We start from the raw sequence: 20,525 nt of genomic DNA, 5'->3' as shown, positions 1-20,525 counted from the left end.
TTGAAGAAATTTGCATCAGTGTTTGGAACAACTTATGTCTGTGAGCAAACATTTTCAAAAATGTAGTATGTAAAGTCAGCACATCGAACGATGTTGAACATTTGAAAGTAATTCTCTTGGTTGGATGCAGCAATTCCAAAGCAAATACTGATGATATCTCAAAAGCTAAACGCCAGTTTCACAAATCTCTCTAACCTTTTTTGCTGCTTAGTTTGTGAGATTCGGATATGTGTGCACTGGGTGTGATATAACTATCTTATTGCTAACGTTGCCTTCTTTGATAACTTTTTGGTAAATAAACATGTTTGTCGTCTTTATTTTTTGTGTATTCACTGTATTGTATTGAACAAAATGGTTATGCGGCCCACACTCATCATTCTCTCAGTTATCTGGCCCACTGTGAAAAAAGTTTGGCGACCCTGGCTTTAGAGTAATGTGCTCATTGACAAGCATTGAATAAACTGTTTTTAGTCTTATAGAAGAAAATTACATAACACTATCACAGGTAGCAACTATTATTTTGTATGAAATTGGTTCATATTTGAAACTTAAAGCTGAAATACTATAAATATGAGTCAGACTTGTAACAGACTTATGCTATAAGTAAAGTATGTAAACTATTCAAAAAATGGAAAACTTATACCTATTGCATGTTATAAATTCTCTGTATGGATATAACAATTAGTTTCTGCAATTCAAAGAACATAGTAGACCTCTTACATTACATCCTGGTATTCTACAAATGAGTAAGTATAAATAGGTTATGCCAAACCAGAATGAGATATCTTTTCTCAGTGAACATAAAGTTACTGAGCATAATCAAATAATGTTTAATAGCAAAATCTCTGAACTGAAAGAAAACTACTTCAATTCTACAAATCAAATCTACCGACTGTTGTTTCAAGGACATTTTAGACAGTGTAAACACAGTAGAATTTTAGCTATAATGGACTGCTCATGCCTGTTTCTAGAGTGGGACAATATTTCAGCTTCTATACTGAAGCCTTCAGGCTGAAAAACAACCTCAGTATAGAAGCTGAAATTTTGTCCCATGCTAAATACAGGCAGAAGCAGTCCATTATAATTAAAACTGTACCAAATCTACTGACTGTACTGATATCATTTCATACTTAATTACAACCAATATTTTCTCTCAACCTATTTTAGCTTCAAGCTGATATTAAGAACAAAACTAGAATGTGTTATGTCCTTTTTAAAATCAAACATTAGATGCTAAAGATTTGTTTTAAACATTAACAAGAGAAAAACTGAAAAGTACTTCAAATGCACAGTTGAAAGCCAATATTCAAAACACTATTTTGTGTATGAAAAATTCAAAAGTATTTACATTTAATGCATATGATAAGGACAATCCCACAACGCCTGGACTCACTGTTCCTCTTCCTGTAGCAGCAAGCAAAGAGGCAATAAAAACAATGCAACATCCCAAAAAGTCTAGTCGTGCTGCTAACCACCTAAAAGTTAACCATATGATTAAAAATCACATTCAACAAATGGGATATAATTCTGCAGATTACCCTTACTGAGAAAACAAACAGAAGGGCTGTTTTTGTTTTCTAATGTCAGAAGCCTCAAAAGATGAAAATAAAGTTCTACACTTTTAAAAACAAAATTGTAAAGTGCATAATAAAATATAATTTTCTTTGTTGATTCACACTATTATGTTTATTTCTTAATATTAAAAATTACATTTATAAAACATGCAATTATATGCAATAAAAGTTATCATTTTCCAATTCTAAAAATGTATTTACAAACATACTTACCTCCGCTGACACCTATAGCAATTTCTTGATCTTCACCTTTGCCATCTAAACATTGTGTTCACTTGCTCCACTCTTTTATATCCCACTCAACTGCTCTCAGCAAATTCTAATATGCAAAACTTTATTTTACATCAGCCCTCACACACCCTCTATGCCAGTACTGTATACAAGCACTGTATGCAGATAATATAATCACTTTTTCGAGACTTACCCCACCCAGTCACAAACACCGGCTCTTAGTGGAGAGGAAGGGTGAAAGAGTGTCAGTGTCCAATGTAAAGTTTTGCAATTTAGAATTTGCCAAGGGGTATAAAGACTGGAGCAAGCGAACACAATGTTTAGATGGCAAGGATGATTGTTTGTTTGAAGTTAAGCACAAAGCTACACAATGGGCTATCTGTGCTCTGCCCGCCACGGGTATCGAAACCCAGTTTCTAGCATTGTAAGTCTGCAGACATAACGTTGTGCCACTGGGGAAGCAAATATGAAGATCGAGATATAGCTATAAGTGTCAGCAGAGGTATGTATGTTTTGGAATAAAAACATCTATTGTAAAGTTGTTTTTGAAGCATTTGCTTAAAGATAGTTAATAAATAACATTACAGAATACTAAGTAAAATAAAACAAATCGTAATAATAAAATCTCTGGAATGAAAGAAAAGTACTTGCAAACCGAAAAATCAAATTATTGGCTGTACTGATATATCTCATATTTAATTACAATCAATTTTTACTTTTACTCTATTCTAGTTAATGTTAAAAAGAGAACTTGCATGTTTTTATCCCCTTTTTAAAAGCAAACTTTATATAATTTTACAAAATATGAATTAAAAGTTAATTTATTTTGTAATCACCTGTTTATGCACATTCCGAGGAAATAGCAGTTCTGATTAACATCTATACGTTCATCACAGCGTTCAATAAAATATTTCTGAACACCATATGCTCGGATGCTGCTTGCTCCACTGATTGTCTCTGAGAAGTTATTATAGATTGGTGAACGAGTCACTGATTCCAGACGTTTCATTTGTCGAGAAGCACTGATGAAGATTTTCTATGTTAGCAACAGGATAAAAGTTAAAATTGAAAATTTGTGTACAAAAATAAAACAATACTAGCTAGCCCTAGTATTCTAATGAAGTTTTGGTTACATAATTTACAGGTTTCTGCAGAATTGATTGTATATTTTTCATAAGAATATATAAAGGATCCTGAATATTAGAAATAAACAAAATGTTACAAGATCTCAGGCCTATTCCTTTATCACAGAATTTCAGAAATATACTATTCAAAGATATATTAAAGCAAAAACAGACAAATGAAATAACACAAATTTTAATATTTCACTAAAAAAATATATCTAACCCCATACATATAACTGAGAAATACCTGTATTAAGTAATAGATGAAAAACACTGGTATAGCAGCAGCAATAAAGATGGGATTACTGATAGAAATAACAACAGCAGTGCCAATGACAGCCAAAGTCGTGTCTAATACTCCATCAAAATTCATAGGAAGCTGAGAGTCCACAACATCAACGTCCTTCCCAAATCTTGTTAGAAATAAACACAAGGGTTTATATACATATAAATATAAAAACATGCCAAACATGCAATCAGATTTTGCAATACTAGCTGTTTTGCTCTCAATTAAAAGAAAAAGCATCACAATTATCAGCTGTGAAACATTAAACCTTTAAAATCAAGTATTTTTAACGTTTGTAATAATTAATGGGGTCCCAAAAAGTTGGGGCATATGATCAGTATATTATTGATTTGATTAGTTATATCAGCTGCTTTCTTTGAAAAGCCTTGAAGCTATTAATTTAGTTTTAAGCTCAAAGAGAAGAGATATCCAATTCTGCTTCAGCACAAGTATTTGTCCTAACTCAAGTGTTAAATGCCAAGACATAATATAGATGGCTTAACAAGTTTTTCAATTTACAATTATTATATTTATACCAGGTTAAGCAATATAGCTATCAACAGTTATAACTAACAATAGGCACAGTTTGGCATTTTTCAAATAATTTACTTCTTTTCATAAAGCACAAGAATAGCTCATATTTACACTTTCTTTTCAGCTTTGAGGTCTGAAATTATGAATTGCTAACTTAATCAGGAATTTTTATGATTTTCTTTGTAAGAACTACTTTTGGAAATTTTTTTTTGCCATAATCATTAGAAAAATATGCTTCTTCAAAAAGAACACCAGATTTTGATAAACTGTCAACCTCATTCATTTGATCATTTTTCAAAGATATTTGATGGAGTATTTTGCATACAATAAGCCTTTTTATTTTTTCTTAAATAGTAATAGAAAATTATTTTCGGTAATTTTATTTCTGTCCAAAAGATTTAATTTTAGAGGATTCTGTGTTGCAATTTTCATCTTCAGCACATACTAAGAATCTATTATAATGGTAAGGAATGTCTCTCTTGTGCATAAGTAGTGCTTGTATGTTTCTGATATCTATGTTGAAGGAAAGATTTTTTTATTATAAATACTTAAACTTTTCCTTCATAATTTATTTCCAATCTTTCATGTATATTTCCACCTGAAAGAACACTAATCGAACATTCTTAGTGTTACGTCTCCGTTCATTCGTTAATTAATTTTCCGTAAATTCGTTCCAACGAAACTTTAGCGACACACGTCCTTTCTTAAATAAAACTGATTTATTCTTTCCGAATACAACTTTACTGATACACTTAATTTCAACAGTCGCTCTATAAAAATGCTATAATTCTCAAAGAACGTCTCACGTGCTTGTGCTCGACAATACTCAGTTCAATTACACATTCTCTGACTGCAGTTCAATTACTCATTACACTGTTGTCCCGTCACGTTGTGAACGTCTTATATATACAAGACTAACACATATCTAGTAAATGCTAAGGCATTCTTGAAGGAACAGGATATTTCTAGAAAGAGGTGGCGTGATACTAGTCACGTGACCTCGCTGACGGAACATTAGCATAAGTCCATTTTCTAACTTATTATGAGTGAAACTATCTCATAAAAATATAGAATTAAATGATAGTCTGTAGACTGACACAATCTTCCTGTTGAATCTTATCTGTTGAAAAGCTCAGATGAAATATAAGAATACTTCCATGTTAGGCATATTAAATTTATATACCAAAATGATATGCTTTCGAAGCTAACAAATCACTAAATTGTACAAACTATCAGTATTAAGAACAAAATTAGCTTAAAAATCATTATGCAGTATTAGAATTGAAACTGGAGGAAACATATCATGGTATATAATTTTTGTTACAAAGACCACAAAGTATGTAATGAACTAGACTACATATACATTTTGAGTCTTCAATTTCAGTGTAAAACAATATAATTGAAAAGGAAACTGTTACAAACTCTGCTATTAGTCATTCCTAATAAAACACTATTAATCAGTTGATAATATTCATACTATACATTCAGTTAAATTTAAATACTATTCACATATGTTCAGTAAAACAGTAAACAGTAAAAACCTGTTTAAAATCCGTCCCAGAGGAGTTGTGTCAAAGAAGGTCATCGGTGTTCTTATGACACATTGCAACATACGTTTATGCAATTCTTGAGATGCTTGTACAGTTCCAATAGCCAATATGATGGTACCAAATAAAATGGAAAGAGCTATAAAAGGAAAATTTTACATAAAGTTTAATTAGCTATTTTATAAAATATATTTTGAAAAAAATATAAAAAAGAAAGAGTTAATGGTGAATAAATAGCTCATTGAACTCCAAATATAACTAGTAGTCCATCTTTTATAATAAGAACAGGGTGACTTTCTTTATATTTTACTTAATCATCTTCAAAAATCTGACATGTAGTTTTCTACCTAATTTATTAAAACATAATTTAAACAGAGATTGAATTCAACAATCAGTGTAAAAGCTAGCAAACTCACTCATAACTGGGCAATACTAAAAATTACTTAATGAAATTAAACTGTAACACAGATATACATACGATTAATGGAAGAATTAGTAAAAATACTTGAGCGGAAAGTAGTAGTAACATATAACTACACTTGAAAATCACATACAAAATGCTGATATTTATAAGAGGATGTGAAATGATAACATTAGTGAAGTGTAACACACAAAGGTATTACAATTATCAAGTAATTTGATGAAAAAAAATCACCTTCTGAAATTCCCAAGACTGCATACACAATCAGTCTCTTGTTGCGCAAAGGAATATCCTGACTTCCATCTGGTAGGGGCTCATCTGTACTCCATTTACTCAACCACATGTTAGCACCCACCTACATTAGAAAACACTCAACTAGGTATAGAAATTATTTACTTTGATACTAAAAACAACAAACAGGTATAGATAACACAATCAAGTATAGAAAAATATTCACATGATGTTAGAAGCAACAACTAAGAGTACAAAACTAGGTACAGACAATATTTCCTTATAGCCTTATGAGTTTGCTGCTAGTGCAGTGGCTGTAAAAATTAGGCTACAAGTATTCTCTAAAGTTCCATGAAACAAAATAATTAAAAAACAGAAAATAATATTTCAGTTTTGTGAGTTTGCTGCTAGTGCAGTGGCTGTAAAAATTAAGCTACAAGTATTCTCTAAAGTTCCATGAAACAAAATAATTAAAAAACAGAAAATAATATTTCAGTTTTGTGCAAGGATATGATCATGACCTGAATTTTGAATAACCGTCCCTCATTATACTATTAATTTTTACTTTACTGAAATAAGCATAAATCAATCAAAGGTTGTAAATCATTTAAAAGTGTTAACAGCCTTCATTCACCTGCTTGGCGTTTTCTGGAGATAATATTTGTAGTTGGAGCAGCAAACACAATTTTCACCACTGTAATGTAGGTAAATTTGGCCAATTTTTAACAGTAGAAGAGCATCTATGAGGCATGACTGTTGTGTGTATGTAATTCAATAAAATACAAAATCAGAAATCAAAATAAATCAACTGAATGTGCACAGTGTATAGGAGGAGTAATCTTGATTATAATTTTGAATTTATTATGTTATGTATATCCACGCAAAATGTGGCAAGATTTTAGTCCACAGTACAAGTCTGTTGTATGCAAAAAATCAGATGTGTTACTAGAGTTTTTATAATAGTAGTATGTTTATAAAATACCAAAGCCTGTCTGATGTTCATATGAAGAATATAAATATTTTTGTCCATCATACACATACAACTTGCAAATTGTATTTGCGGATTTAAGTTTGTGTGGGCCCAGCGGCTAATAAGTTTTGTGGGCCCTACATTCCATGTAATTTTACATAGAAATGGATTGAATGGAAATGAATCACTTCTGGTGGGCCATTAAGACCATGGGCCTTGGGGCTGGGCCTCCTCTAACCCATATCTAAATACACCACAGAATATTCCTTTATACTGCATCTGGTTCTTACACAAACTGTTGCAAAATCAACAATGGGTAACATGAAAAGTGATAAGTCTGGCATCAAATTCATAATACCATGTTCAATGGCACTCTGTACAAGGTCAGAACATGCACACTTTAACCCCTACCTGTGCACATAGGGTAATGTTTTGAAAAGTCACTCAGCATGGGCAAAAGGAAAACTGAGAAATTAGTTGATTGCTAAGTTCTCTGATTTCTATGCCTTGTTCCCTATTGAAATTTAGATTGTAGATCTGTATTTGAAAGAATTTTTTTATTTTCCTGATGTTTTTTTCAGTCTAACTTACTGCCAATTACTAATACACAATGCAAGTTTATATGATGATTTGTAGAGACTGTATATGTACGGGTATGGCTGAAACATTGTATTTTACGAGTCTATTGTAACTTTCATGTGCATTGATTGATTCTTATCTGTTAATGTCTACCTGTTTCATAAACATACCAGATGATCAAACTGCCATCTCTAAACAATCGAATTAAGCTAGGAAAAACCTTTCACATAAATGACAATTCTTCACCATATGAATAGCAGGACCTCAAATGCACCAAAGAGACGTTATCATTAAACACTTATATGTACCATGAAGAAAAAAATATAAACTTTACAGTTGTTACAAACTAATATTTTTTTTTATTATTAGTAAAGAAAAATTTGTTCTTTAAAAATTAGTTTCATATGTTATTCTAGTTAATGGAATGTGCACTGGATCAGTCCATTGAACCAACCCTATATTGGTGACGGAATCTTGAATATAAATTCGAGTGTACTACATTTACCTACACAAAATGTAACAAGCTTTTCATGAAATGTACATGTTTTCTGTACATAAAAAATAAAATGTGTTACACTAGTATTTGTACTCGAGATGTGTCTGTGAATAGACAACCCCAATCTGACTCAGACTCTGACAGGTCAGAGTGCAAGGTGATGTTCACACAAAGAATAAAAGTACCTTTGTCCATTGTACAGTTTGCATATTGTACTTGCATAGCTGATAGAACCTTCAAAATGCATATCTATACTGTATCTGGTATTTACTTTCCTTTACCACAAACTGTCATTAAATCAGCACTTGGGTTAATGTGATTGAAAATGTAATGAAATACTGTGTTATCAAAGTTAAGCTAACGAATTTCAAAGTAAAAAATTGTTAAATTTTTTAGACTTATCTAAGAAATGTTCTAAAATTTTTATCATTACAAAAGCTACACAGTGTGATGTGTGGAGTAAAAGTGGTAAAATAAAAATATACAAACTGACAGTACTGTAATGTTTCTTAACTGACTACATCTCTACTTTAAACTTCATTTTAATTTCATGTGTTACTGTGAAGTAAGTTTAGTTTCCTAGCCTTTGATTATAGTAAAGGAAGAACATTAATTTCAGGGAACTTCAATTATCTTTTACCTTCACAAATGCAATGACCTAAATTCTAAACAAATATTTTCAATTAATACTACATGATAGTAGTGATACAGCAAGCAATGCTTAAAATAATGGATTTTCACTGGTGGAAAAAATTTCGATGTAATGAAGAGTACCTCGCCAAAACCTGTTAGAAATAGACCACTAAGTTAAAATATTTTCTTTTTTTTTCATAAAGACAGCACACAGACTTCTATGTTATCAATGTAATTTTGCAAAGTTCAATGTTCAAACCTGTTTGATATTGACCTCTGTGTTAAAATAACAGTTATACTAAATGTAATTAACAGAGCAAATAGCCTCTAACTACACAAATTACAAGCCAGAGTTATTACAGAACAATTTAAATCATTTTGAATGATGGAACAAATTGAGTTCACTGATGGGACCTATATACATGCTATTTTAATAACTTACATGAAGTCTTCACAAATCAACAATGAACCTTACCTCACATGCCTGGAATCCTGCATAGCCCAGAATAGTTAAAAACACTAAAGGATAGGTAGCATTCTGCAGATAGTGAAGATAAACACTGGACTTTACCTGTTATAATATTATAAAAAAACAATTCAACTACACCTGTAATTCTAATAAAAGTAACACTGAACCTATGAGAAAAAATAACATTGTAAAGTGTTCTTTTAAGCATCAGAACAAGGAGTAGTACCTGCTCTTCCCGAGATATTAATAGGTTTGTAATTTCTTCAATTTAGACTGAGGTTTAAAACAATGACCCCCTATACATAGATTATAAAATAAATTTGTTAATCGAAGATAAAACAATGGCGTAGCTAGGCATATGCATTATATGCACATGCATATAGGTTTTTCTATGCTCATTGCAATTCCAGTGACATTTCTCTATAGTATCTTGTAATAAGAATCAATCATTCCAGCAATAACTATACACACACACACATATCTTTGAAAGCAAATATATTTTGAACCAAATCACTGTTTTTGTTGATACCAGTGAACAATCTTGTGTGCATAGTTTTTAAAAGTCTGGCTATGCCCTTATAAAGAGTCAAAGTTACAAGATAAAGAGACTTAGGAAACATAAGGTCATATAGGTTGATTACTTAAGCTTATTTTCTTCATGTTTTGGCTATTACTACATAAAAAAAAGTTGCAACTGCCACTCTAATTGTAAAATTTTTCTGGAGGAATATTCACTCCCACAAGTTTAACTTGCTTTCAGCAGAAATATTTCTGAAAAGCTTGGTTAATTTCCTACCTACCCCCCCCCCACCCCCACACACACACATCTGTGGTACATGATTACAGCACATAAAATACATAACATGAAGATAAAAGCAATAAAAAAAAAGGGGGAATAAAAGAAAGTAAAATTATTTATAAGTGACAGAATTTAAATGAAATCAATTAACAAATGAGCAAAGATGGTTAGAACAAGCAAAAAACGTGTAGAATAAGAAATATGGTAAATATCATTAAATATATAATTTGTTATCACTGAGTAAACCACCATCAATTCATGCAAAAAATATGACGTTTACCATTTATAAAAGTTATTACAACAGACTGAGTCACTAACAGAAGGATGGACAAAACTGGACAATAGAATTTAATTCACATAATAACCCAAAATGTGCTTGGTATAAGAATCTTAGTGGCCAAGTCAAGAAACATAACTCATAGCTATGATACTGTGTTATGTAAATAGTTTCTGTGATGATAAAAAGAGTAAGAAAATTATTCATAATAGACAAAATAAGTGATGTAAATTCTGACAATCAGGATGATAATGTCGAAGTAAAGTGTACCATCTCCTTTCTGAGTTGTCACACTCTAAATAAAAAGAAAAGGTCAACATAAAGATACTCAAATGAGTACCTGAAATGTTCAAAGTAATAACACCTTACTGTCTGCATTGAATTATATACCATCCAAAATGGTATTTCCTATTATAAGAATGATCAATTACTGCATCTGTCTTTATGACAAACAGAAACTGTCCGACATTGTATATGGGCTATTTTTTAGGATTTTTACCTGAGAAGAGGAACAAAAAACATCTAAAATAGAGCATATTTCCATTTTTTATAGACTTTAGGCCTTGAATATAAAGACACGAGTACTTAATCAGTTAAATAAGTCAATTAATACCATCTACAAAGCAAAGTATGCAATTAGCATCTAATAAAGTCACTAAAGATTTAATAAGAAAAAAAGAAAGAAGATGAACATTACCTAACATTGTCCTTTATAAATGTTTTTGCTTTCTTATGAGTACCATCAGCTAGTAAAGTTTAATTCTAATTGAAATCTTTCATTCAGAAAGTTGTGAGCAGTTGGAATACCAACTTGTCACAGGATAGTTAAACTTGTATATGAGACCATTATAATTATTAGTTCATAATAAACTACTTTCTGAGAATTGGTAGTTACACATTAAAAAATATCACAAAAGTACCTACAGTCACAGATAGATAGAATTCTGCAATTACTTAATATTAAAAACACTATTCAAGCAAATCTGTAAAAATAAGAAACACATAAAAATAACAAATACGTAGTGATTTTTTTATTCCCTTTTATCTATTATAATACACCTATCACCACACACCACCACTACTAATGCTGTAACATGAGGAGTGGTACATGAAAAACAAACATACATTACAATAATTATCTTTTTAGTTAATCAGTGACAACAAATTGCTGTAAGTTAGTGCCTAGTTCACTGTAATTGTGTTGTTACGTCTCCGTTCGTTAGTTAATTTTCCGTAAATTCTTTCTGACTAAACTTTAGCGACACAAGTCCTTTGATAAATAAAACTGGTTTATTCTTTACGAATACAACTTTACGATACACTTAATTTCAACAGTCGCTCTATAACAACGCTATAACTCACGTTTCATGTGCCCAACAATATTCTGTCTGCATACATTCAATTACTCATTCACTTACACGTTGTTCCATCACGTTGTGACCATCTTATATATACCAGACTACCCCCAATCTAGTAGTCTCCCGACAATTCACGAAGGAACAGGATATTTCTAGAAAAAGGTGGCGTGATACTAGTCACGTGACCTCGCTGATGCAACAGTGTTGTGATTTTTAAAACACCTAACGAGTAAGTTTATGTCAAATTAGTTGTTGCTATATAAGTATTTTAAGATAAATATTCTAATAAAACAAATGAACAATAATGTTAACAGTTGGTGTCCAGTGAATCAAAAGAAGATTAGAAGTCTGCCAAAAAATATTTATTTTATTTCCATTTTTCAAAAAATATACCAATTTTTAATCTTAATTTTCTCTTCTTAAAAGATTCTGGTAAAAATGTGTGGTATAAAGCAATTCTATGAATTATTCCAGTTTACAATACATATTTTTATTCTTTGTAATATTTTATTTTAAGAATATGGTGTGACAATCCTAAATGCAAAACATCTCCAATGTTCATTCCTTTTTTCTGATTATGATACTTTACTAATAATATTCACACTTCTAAAATGAAATACTCCAATGTTTTTGCCATTTTCACTCTTTTTTTCTGCTTAAGATACATGAATAAAAATGTATTGTTGAAATGCTACTTATATAAAAACCAAGATTTTCTCTTCTATCTTTACTATGAGAGTTTAATAAAATCACCTTCTATTAATATTGGTCTTTCTAACCTTTCCAAGCTCCATTTTCTCTTCTTCCACTAGCAAGCCCTCATCGTGTACCCCTATCTTATCTTCTCTTGTCAATTCTCGGGAGATTGTTTTTTTGAGACTAGCCTCTATCTTATGTCTTTTCCTATTCCGTACTCTCATTTCTACTTCTTCTTCAGTGGATTCTTGCAGTAACTTAGTGTCTAGTTCACTGTAAATTAAAAAAAACTATTGAAAATTTTGATTCATAACACATTTTACATAAACTTTCATGTTAGTTGTTTCAACATATAGACAACAAATATGAGGTAAATGCATAAAGCTTAAAAATGTAATTCAAAGATTTGTTACTTTAATCACAAAAAAATGCTGATTGCCACCTTCAAAATAAACACTATCCATGTCATAAGATGCTATGCATAAAACATAAAAAAAAATTATTCTTATATATTTACAATGGAATTTTACCTCCCTCAAAAACAGAATGGGGACTTTTTTTCTAGTGATGTCTTATAACATTCAGTTATTGTTTCAGTGTTTTAGAAAAAAATTTAAAAAATAAATATATAAATTAAAAATAACAAAACAAATTGCTGTCAATAATGGTTATAAAACTAAGTTAACTGACACACTGTTGTTTAAAAAATTAAAGGCCATTACCTTAAGATCAATATACACATGTAATGTATCAAACAACAACAAAAACAGAAAGAAATTATGTAAGATAAGCTATATTGAGAAACCTTCTCACAAAATATATAACAAACTGAACAAAGAAATCTGTAGATTGGCCTTCTACTGTACAAACAATCTGGTCAAAATATTGTGTAACAGCAAAAACCAAACCAAAAGATACATGTGCAGCCAAAGTGGTATTTATCAATTAATGAGTTACGACTGCAATATTGTATATGTGGTTCATAATATAGCTGAAAATCGAGGAAAATGGACTAAACTTTTACATACTACCTTATGGAAACTAAATATCTAAAACAAAATTTTGAATATCTGTGAAAAAAAGGTAAAAAAACTAAATAACTTGGAAATTTTAGAAATAAATAGAAGTATAAAAACAGATCCAGAGAATGTTTTAAGCTGACCAAATCAAATTAAGTTCCTCCCCACTTCTCACTTTTTTCTGCACTGTTATCGTAATTATTTCCGATACTATTTCTTTTCATCATAAACATCTAAGAATGTATAAGAAATACATTTTAACTTAGTTAGCAGAGCAGCATGTAGTGGTATATAAAATAAGAAGAATTTAAACTCTGATAATATATGCAGTTGTATTTACTCAACAGTACTATTTTTTAACAGTCCCACAATATTTATTAAAACAATTGGGATTTCAACCCAAGTAACCATATCTGGTTATCTACCTATGCACTTAAATGTATATGCATGGAATATTGGCCATGGGAAGTGAGATCTAATTCAGAATTCAAATGAAGCATGAAAGCTTATATGATTAAAGTTGCCCCAGCCTGATGTAAGTATTGAGAAGAAAACTTGTTAACTTCAATTTATGTAACAATACACAAACCAGCTGTTGGTAATGGTACTTTCTTCTTCTGTAGATTCACTATCTTCTTTTCTCATATGCTCTCTAACTAGCTCAGAAAATGATCCTTTCTTTGCAAGAAGTTCTTTGTATGTTCCACTCTCTTCAATCTGGCCATTTTTTATCACTATAATAGCATCAACATCAGGTAGAACTGAGAGGTTGTGAGTTACCAAAATTCGTGTCTACATGCAAGGAAAGAAATCAGATTTCAGAATGTAAACATCCAAATGTACTGTGTACACTTTAGTTGTACTCCAAATTTAACAAAAAGGATACACCACAAAATATCTAAATCAATTGTTTTATGATGATATTAAAAATGTGTTTTTCACATTTGGTGAAAAGGAATCTGTAACATCAAACAATTCATCCACTGTATAATAATAATAATAAATTTGGCAAAATGCTGCAATATTATTCATATATTTCAAATTAATTCAGGTTGGTAAATGGTGAGTTAAAAGGATTTAAAATTTTCCTAAATTTCTAAATCAACTGTCTGAGCAAACTGTCATTTTTCAAGTTTTCATGTAGATTTTTGATATCTAATCATTTTTCATCTTTCAAACAAATACACTATTGTATTATAGTTTTTTGTACTTTATTTAAGTCAAAAACATAAATAACTATTACACTTTCTTTTTCAAAAAGACTGTATTACCTTTTTTTTAGTATGTTTATGTATGTATGTATGTATGTATGTGTGTGTGTGTGTAAAAGATCATTGTTTAGTTACAATGAACTATGACAACAAAAGCTCATTAATTGAAACTAATTTTTTGCACAGAGCAATAAAGGTTTGCTTGCTTCACCAGTGCAAATGTCTTACATAAACCTTGACAATTAATTTCAAAAAAAGTAATGTTTTATTTACCAAGCCTCCAAAATGAAATTTTTACAACAAGTATTTTATGTTAAAACTGTTTTAGAATTCGATTTTCTTGGTTTAACCAAATAAGCATGCACTGTAAAAACATTATTTCCTAATGCAAACCAAGAATGTAAAAAAAATGTTCATTTTGAATTAATGTTTCAATATTTGGTTAAACATCCCAAGAAGTAAAACCTTATTGTTTCATTAAAATAATTAATAAGTAAATTATAAAATGCTACTTGGACATTATATAAAGGAACAGAACAATTTTAGGGCAAAGTTGGTCACAAACAATGTAATAAATAAAGAAGAAAAATAAAAACTCAGTTCTAAAATAAAAGTGTTGTACTTTTTTTTGAAGGAGTCCATTGTGTCCAATAACATGATGAAACAAACTCCGAGCAACATGGGAGTCTACAGCACTTAAAGGATCATCAAGCAGATATATATCTGTATCCTGGTACACAGCTCGTGCTAAATTAACTCTCTGTTTCTGTCCTCCGCTTAAGTTGACTCCCTATGAATCAGACTCTCATCTCAATTGTGAATATTACATATCAAATATCTGGATATCAAGTACAATTCTTTACTTGTACAACGTGTTTCAGTAGAATTCCATACATTAAACAAATATTTAGTTTGAAACAAAATACAAATCAGTTTAATATTTTGATTACCACAAGAAAAATTTCAAGTAATACAACATTATTTACAAACCTTTGCAAGAATCATAAAAATCAGTATATTATCTACAATACAAAATCACACACACTAACACTTATTATACCTAATGTACTGAATTTTATCACACCACCACTTTACACTGTGTAATACGATGATTTATGTAGAAAAAAACAGCATCCAAAATAAAAATGGGAAATAACATATAATTCTCTTTTTTAATTAATCAGTAACAAATAGAGCTGACAAAACTGTAAATGCTAAATTTAACTTGCTTCTAAACACCTAAATTAAGTCTTTTTCAGATACTTGTAAATAAATCTTAACTTCCATGCCCAAACAATTCTTAACATTTAGGTGATGATTTAAAAGTTTTATTTCAACAAGAAAATATTTCTTTGTTTTTTAATGATTTCTGAAAGATTAACTTAACTTATCACCTCTGATTTTAAATTCTTGTTCATATTTTATTTAAATAACAAACAAGGTTTTAATGATATGATTTTTTATTTAAACTATTTTCAGATGTATGACTCATAAAATTTTGTAAAAGCAAGATGTGAAGATTGCAGTCATTTCCCTTCCTGGATTAATTTGAATTATACTGAAAAATTCTTACTGAATGCTCGAATATTTTTGTTTCTAACACTTCACTATCATGGAGTTACGTTTTTAACTTGTAATTATTCCAATACATAATATTTCACCCTGATTGGTTAAAAGACATCTCCATATGAATTTGCAATTTGACATATAACTAAAACTCATTTTCAACCAGTTTTGGGTATAAAAAATTAGCAAATAAAGCTGAACAGCCAAGAAAGGAACTCATGACAACTTTTGAACTGTCTTGAGCATTAAACACCATTTTCTTAATTGAAGACAATAACAATACAGGTTAAGTGTGTTAATAATTTTAGTATGAAAGAGTTTGCTTACATAAAAAGTTTTATCTTGCTATAAGTAATTTTCCTTTCTCTTTAGAATACGTTTATGAGAATTTCAATACTAATTTTAGTAATACCTACAAATAAAAGATTCTCCATTCTGAAGGAAAATGATATTTTTGTTTTTGCTTATTACACATAATTGTTTCCAACAATGAAACAGATTTTTTCTAATGGTTTCTACACCTTCCTTTCAAAACTACCATTACTCTAGCAAAAGAAATGTTTCAGGAAACTTAAACATAAATTCACCTTCTCCCCAATCTCAACCTCATCACCACCTGGCAAAATCATCAAGTCTGGCTTTAAGCAACACTTATCTATCACTTTCTTGTATTTCTTTTCATTCAGTGGTTGACAGAACAAGATGTTCTGCTTGAGAGTCATATTCTGTATCCAGGCTTGTTGGGATACATAAGCTGTAGTTCCCTGAAATAAACACAATTTGTCATTTCTTGAACAATGACATGAAACAAAACAACACAACTTGTCATCTCCTGAACAATAACACAAAACAAATATATCTGGTATTCTTTAATAAAAAAATACAATCAATTAAAAGATGAAACAGAAATAAAACAGAACTTTCTTTTAAAATTTGATAGTACTGACTCTTGAAAGTTGTCAAAAAAAAGCAGTATATAAGTTACTATACTCTAAAATATTACTTGAAAGCAATCACACTTAAAATCTAAGGTCCTGAGACATGTAACTGAACTGATTTAGGCTATTAGAAAAAATAATAATAAGATCAGAGCAGAATATGTCTTTATTCAACTACATCAAATAACATTCAGGCACTCAGTCAACAATTCAAGTGCCATCTGCTGCTTTAGAGTATAAGATAATGATATATTATTAATAAAAGAATAATTACGAAACATTCACAACAGTAACATTTATCACAAGTGTCTACTATTGTGAAAAACATACATTTGCCTGCAGTATGGATGAATATGTTACGTGTAGAATTATGCACCAATTAAAAGAAAGAAACACTAAAGTAAGATAAAGATGTTAATACCATATACTACATAAGAAAGGCTGAGTGTGTGTAATGTAGAATAAATATGACATATTCTAGCCAATCATTTTGTGATACTTAGAAAGTCAATCTTTTTTCTCCACTGTAAATAAACAGTTTGCTGGCACAACGAATTATTCAACCAGAACAGTATAAAACAGTCACATACCTTGATATTTAGTGTTCCTGATAGTTTATACATTTCTCCCAACAAAGAGGACAGAATGGATGACTTTCCTGAGCCTACTTGCCCCACAATGGCTACTAACTGACCAGTCTTAATATGTAAATTGATGTTTTTAAGGACTGCTTCACCATGGGTTTCCCAGCTGCATGTTCCTTTATTCACACTAATAACTTCTCCTTCAAGAAGAAAAACCGTGGAAATGAATCTTTGAAAAAGCTAAAACTTCACACTTTTTCCTTGGTGAAATATTTTTCTTCAACATTTTAGGCAAGGAAAATTGTATGCTAAGACACTTGAATCAAAATATATAACTTTTGATCAAGAAACCTGGGTAAAACTTGTTTTTATACTGTAAATCAAGCATATACAAATAAATATTTGAATACCTTGAATGAGAATCTATTTAAAATTAACTTTTGTGTTGCAAATAACCACTATAAAGTGACTATAATAACCAAAAATAATTAAAAATTCATTAAAAATTTTAAGATTTTTGGATTTCCACATTAATTACTAAAGAATATTATAACAGATGTTTACCTACAATTTTCACCAAGATGAAAATTACATGTGTTCCATTAACATCCATTTGAAACAAATATTTACAAGCTGGAACAGACAATTATTTCAGCAATAAGTAAAAGATATAATGAAGCTTTTAAGATAGAAAAGTATTACAATAATAACTTAATACAAATGTTACGTGTGTTTGTAATATACCACCTTGTTTAGTGACCAATATAAAATGTGTCTCCATTTAATCTTCAAACAGTTTCTATACATATAATACTCAAAGCTACAGCCTCCAATGAAATCATACTTTACCAGTGTACCTAAAGAGTAATTTAAAACTAATATTAATTCATATACTATTAACCAACTGGTCACTGATAAGTAATTTTATAAATTTACTCTGAATATTTTGATGGGTTAAGATCATGTACTCTAAATGTTACTTAAAACCATAGCAATAAATAAAGACAGTAGGGTCAAAATGTTTCACCAAGAAACAGTTATATAATACAATTGTTTGATTAAAAATAATAAACAAGTTACACAGTTAATGTTTAGAAACTGAAGAAAAATAGACAATTGACAATGAATATTTTGAAATTAATTACTACTACAAAGGTACTGGCATACAGCCAGTTTGGAAGTATAACACATAATACTAGTTACTTTAAACTGTACAAGAATATTCTAGGAAAAACTTCAGAAGTTAACTACAACTATCCGTAAGTACCATATGCTATGAAGAAAAAAGATTTAATGTTAACACTATTGAAAATAGATATTTACTTTGCAGTTTTAACATTTTCAAACTAAAATATCCACCTATCAGTTATACATAACCATAAAATGTATATTACTCTTTTAAACATTTTGGAACAATGATATATACATGTGTTAAATCATAAAATAACCAACCTTCATCAGTTTCAGTGCCAACACAACTTGGGTTTAGTTCTTCACAGACAAAAAAATTATTCAGTCGATGAACAGACACTCGAGTCTGTAAACAATCAGCATAGCATTTTACACTTAACCACCATATATTTCTTTTGAATCTTGTTTACTATTCAATTTATGCATAAGAATACAAATACCCTAAAAACAAAATAAATGTTTGAATTTTCTATAACTTTTCAACAAATTATCACCATTTAATATTTTTGTATCTAAGTTACTGTGAACATTAATACTAACAAATATTTAACAAAAATTATTCCAATATATATTGCAAATGTTTTCTGGAGTTTTTTAGGTTGTTCTTTTTTTTTAACAAATACATGTATCTACAGAAGGAATTAAAGATTTGATCAGTCTCTTTTTTGGGGGGGATACATTCTCAATTAAATTTCTTTGGAGATCACAAAGTATGTGCTCATCAACTAGCCTGATATAGACCTAATTTATTAATTTTGAATTTTATGTTTCAGGTTTTAACAATACTACTTGATAAATTCCTTCATCATCTTACCTGTACAATATTTGAAATCATATCTGGGAGGATTATTAATGAAAAGCGTAGCATGTTAAACAAAGTCAAGGACACAAAAGCAGTTGTAGCATCTAGAATGTTATTTTCATCGATAAGGAGAAATGTGACAAAGCTTGTGATTGCAATCTACAATGAAAAGAAAGTGATGAAATAAATTTCAATTAAAGTTTTTTGTAGAGAAATGAATAGCAATTATTATTAGATACATTAATTGCAACTAGATATGAAAAAATTAAACAAGTCTACAGTTGAGGTGAAAAAATTAAAACAAGCACAGTAGAAATCAATAAAGAAAATTAATTTTATAGTTACAACTTACAATTCATTTATAAAAATAATGAAGCAGCTAATGATGACATGAATAATCAATTTTTATAATCCATTTGTTCAGTCAAAAAAAAAAAATCTATTACTGCTAAAAAGCATTTTTGCTCATTTCAATATACAAAACATGTTAGTTGAATAAAATTTCCTCAGATTAGATAGAAACATTATAACTTTCTGATAATTGAAATTTCATAAAATTTTCAAGATACAAAAAGGAGCTTATTAGCCCATCAAGGATGTCCCTTCCAGCTCCCATCTATAATCACCCCTTATCATTCGTGTATTCATCCAATCTCTTCTTGAATTCAGTTAAATTTTCTGCCTCTACCACCCTTGAAGGCAGCTCATTCTAAAAGCCAACCACCCTGTTTTAAAAGTAAAACTGTCTAAACTACAGATGATTCCTACGCTGCTAAAATTTGAATTTGTGTCTCCTTATTCTATTGTTTTTACTATTAAACACAAACAATTTGATGGATCTATATAATCAATACCCTTAATAATCTTAAACACTTCAATCAAATCCCCTTTGATCCTTCTCCTCTCCAGAGAAAACAAGTTTAAGAGATTTTAGTCTCTCCTCATAGGGCAATCCCATCATTCCAGGTATCATCCTAGTGGCTCTTCTC

At 29.9% G+C, this 20,525-nt stretch overlaps 1 protein-coding gene across 1 annotated transcript in view; it reads right to left on the bottom strand.

The window, feature by feature from the left end:
• The window catches only part of LOC106473117 (multidrug resistance-associated protein 1-like), a 48,962-nt gene that overhangs the window by 11,954 nt on the left and 16,483 nt on the right, over window positions 1–20,525 (bottom strand). Inside the window, exons 8-20 of the mRNA XM_022401613.1 lie at window positions 19,549–19,695; window positions 18,996–19,080; window positions 17,550–17,743; window positions 16,609–16,785; window positions 15,078–15,245; window positions 13,834–14,036; window positions 12,309–12,498; window positions 9,102–9,197; window positions 5,952–6,072; window positions 5,291–5,435; window positions 3,177–3,342; window positions 2,642–2,841; window positions 1,349–1,475 (exon numbers count right to left, since the gene is read on the bottom strand). Of these exons, the coding sequence (XP_022257321.1) occupies window positions 1,349–1,475; window positions 2,642–2,841; window positions 3,177–3,342; window positions 5,291–5,435; window positions 5,952–6,072; window positions 9,102–9,197; window positions 12,309–12,498; window positions 13,834–14,036; window positions 15,078–15,245; window positions 16,609–16,785; window positions 17,550–17,743; window positions 18,996–19,080; window positions 19,549–19,695 (2,019 nt within the window). The remainder of the gene's footprint in view (window positions 1–1,348; window positions 1,476–2,641; window positions 2,842–3,176; window positions 3,343–5,290; window positions 5,436–5,951; window positions 6,073–9,101; window positions 9,198–12,308; window positions 12,499–13,833; window positions 14,037–15,077; window positions 15,246–16,608; window positions 16,786–17,549; window positions 17,744–18,995; window positions 19,081–19,548; window positions 19,696–20,525) is intronic.

Source organism: Limulus polyphemus, unplaced genomic scaffold, assembly GCF_000517525.1.
Source record: "Limulus polyphemus unplaced genomic scaffold, Limulus_polyphemus-2.1.2 Scaffold5899, whole genome shotgun sequence".
Taxonomy (NCBI): domain Eukaryota; kingdom Metazoa; phylum Arthropoda; class Merostomata; order Xiphosura; family Limulidae; genus Limulus; species Limulus polyphemus.
This window is presented reverse-complemented; position numbering and strand designations above follow the sequence as displayed.